At 49.4% G+C, this 1,656-nt stretch overlaps 1 protein-coding gene across 1 annotated transcript; it reads right to left on the reverse strand.

The window, feature by feature from the left end:
• Positions 1 to 486: 486 nt before the first annotated feature.
• Positions 487 to 1,391, reverse strand: LOC130250313 (UPF0500 protein C1orf216-like). Its single transcript, XM_056485855.1, has one exon. It carries the CDS (start codon positions 1,389 to 1,391, stop codon positions 639 to 641), a length of 753 nt encoding a protein of 250 aa, XP_056341830.1. The 3' UTR covers positions 487 to 638.
• Positions 1,392 to 1,656: the final 265 nt, after the last annotated feature.

Genomic DNA, 1,656 nt, shown 5'->3' on the forward strand with positions numbered 1-1,656 from the left:
AGGCCTTTGTTTTCACATTACTTTCCTGAGGAAATCAGGCTGAGGCATTTGCACTCTTTCCCTATGTGTGTTTGGCTGTCCTACCTTCTCACAATAGTTTCTGATTAATCTGAATAAATTTTAAAGGAAAGTTGATGTTGCAAACATATGGCGCCCTTAGCAGTTTTGCAAAAAATAGGCATCTAGGTAGATAGTATCAAGCCTGAGCCTAAGTGTTTCAAATAACCTGGCTTTTTAAATTCTTGCAGACAAATAAACCCTAATTCTGTTCAAATTTTGTTGGCTCTGAAAGTAGAAGGGAGGTGTGCCATATCATATTCAGCAGGCAGCAACCTTGCATCCAGCCACCTTTATGGATCAGGTGACAGACTAGGTTCCCAGTTTGTGGTGATTTCTTTTCTTTTACAAACCTATCTGCCAAAAAAATCCTTTTTCACCTTGAGGCTTTGAATGGGTGTCAGGAGTCAGCTTCTTGCACTGGTTCACCCTTGTTCTTTTTTCCTCCAGATGAATTCAGGGGCCAACGCTGTACCTTCTCTCTTCTGGATCTGCTCACGAGAACACCACCCCTGTGGGATGCAAGTTTACTGGCGGCTCTGGTGGCATTGCAAAGCTCATTTCTGCAGGCAGCAACATGATTACGGCGAAGGTGAGGGCGAGGTTGAGCAAATGTGTTTCAACACTTCTTTCTTTGTGTTTATCACCATGCCATAGCATTCCTGCAGCCTGGCCTGCTGCTGCTCCAGCTGCCTGTGCAAACTCCTGATGGAGCGCAGCAGCAGGAGCCGTCGGTACATGGCTAGCTGGAGCCGGTACTTCTCCTTTTCCTCCTTTTTCTTGTTTTCTAAGGTCTCCATTACTGTTGTGGCCTTCATCCAGATGACACTGCCCAAGCTGCAGGAGGCCCTGCTGCCCCGGGTGCCGCTCCCCGCCTGCTGTGTGTCGGTCCCGGCCTGCCGGGCCTGGCCGGCCTCAGCCGGCACCCCCGGGCCCTGCAGCACCTCTGAGCACCATTTGCCATTGCAGCAGTGGCTTTTGGCAGGCAGGGAGGCTAGCGGGCTGTCAGGGCATGAGGAGGAGCCTAACAATGCATCTACAGCTGCCAGGGGATGCTCAGCCAGCCCAGGGGCTGTCCTCTGTGCCTGGCCACCACTGACCATCCCTGGGCCAGGCAGGGCTTTCAGCTGGGCCGCTGCCCTGCTGGAGAGGACAGCCAGTCTTTCTGGCGCTCCTGGGAGTCCCTTGTCTTCATTAACGCTGTCTAGCCAAGGGCTGGCAGAGCAACCGGGGCGTGCTGACACAGCATCATGAGTCGGAGATCGGTCTTCATCATCACTGCTGTTTTGGAACTCCTCTTCCTCTCTTGGTATTACGGCTGCTGTCTCAGCCATCTAATGCATGAGCTACAGAAACTTTCTGTGGACAAAGTGGAAGTAAAAGGATTTCATTTCCACATACACACACGGAGAAGCCCAGTGCAGAGTGACATTTGAGGAAAGAACCTCTTTTTATATTTAAGCAATGGACCTATTACTTTTCTAATAAAGCACAACCCTTGGGTCACTTCAGGCCATTTCTTGTGATTTGCATTAGATGTTCTTTGAGACACAACATTAATCCAATAATAATTAAAATGATATACTGTACTATTAACAT

The sequence above is a fragment of the Oenanthe melanoleuca genome, chromosome 2 (assembly GCF_029582105.1).
Source record: "Oenanthe melanoleuca isolate GR-GAL-2019-014 chromosome 2, OMel1.0, whole genome shotgun sequence".
NCBI lineage: Eukaryota > Metazoa > Chordata > Aves > Passeriformes > Muscicapidae > Oenanthe > Oenanthe melanoleuca.

Bases quoted from the DNA above. Each gene is read 5' to 3' on its own strand.
- LOC130250313 (XM_056485855.1), bottom strand. From the start codon at position 1,391: ATGGCTGAGACAGCAGCCGTAATACCAAGAGAGGAAGAGGAGTTCCAA.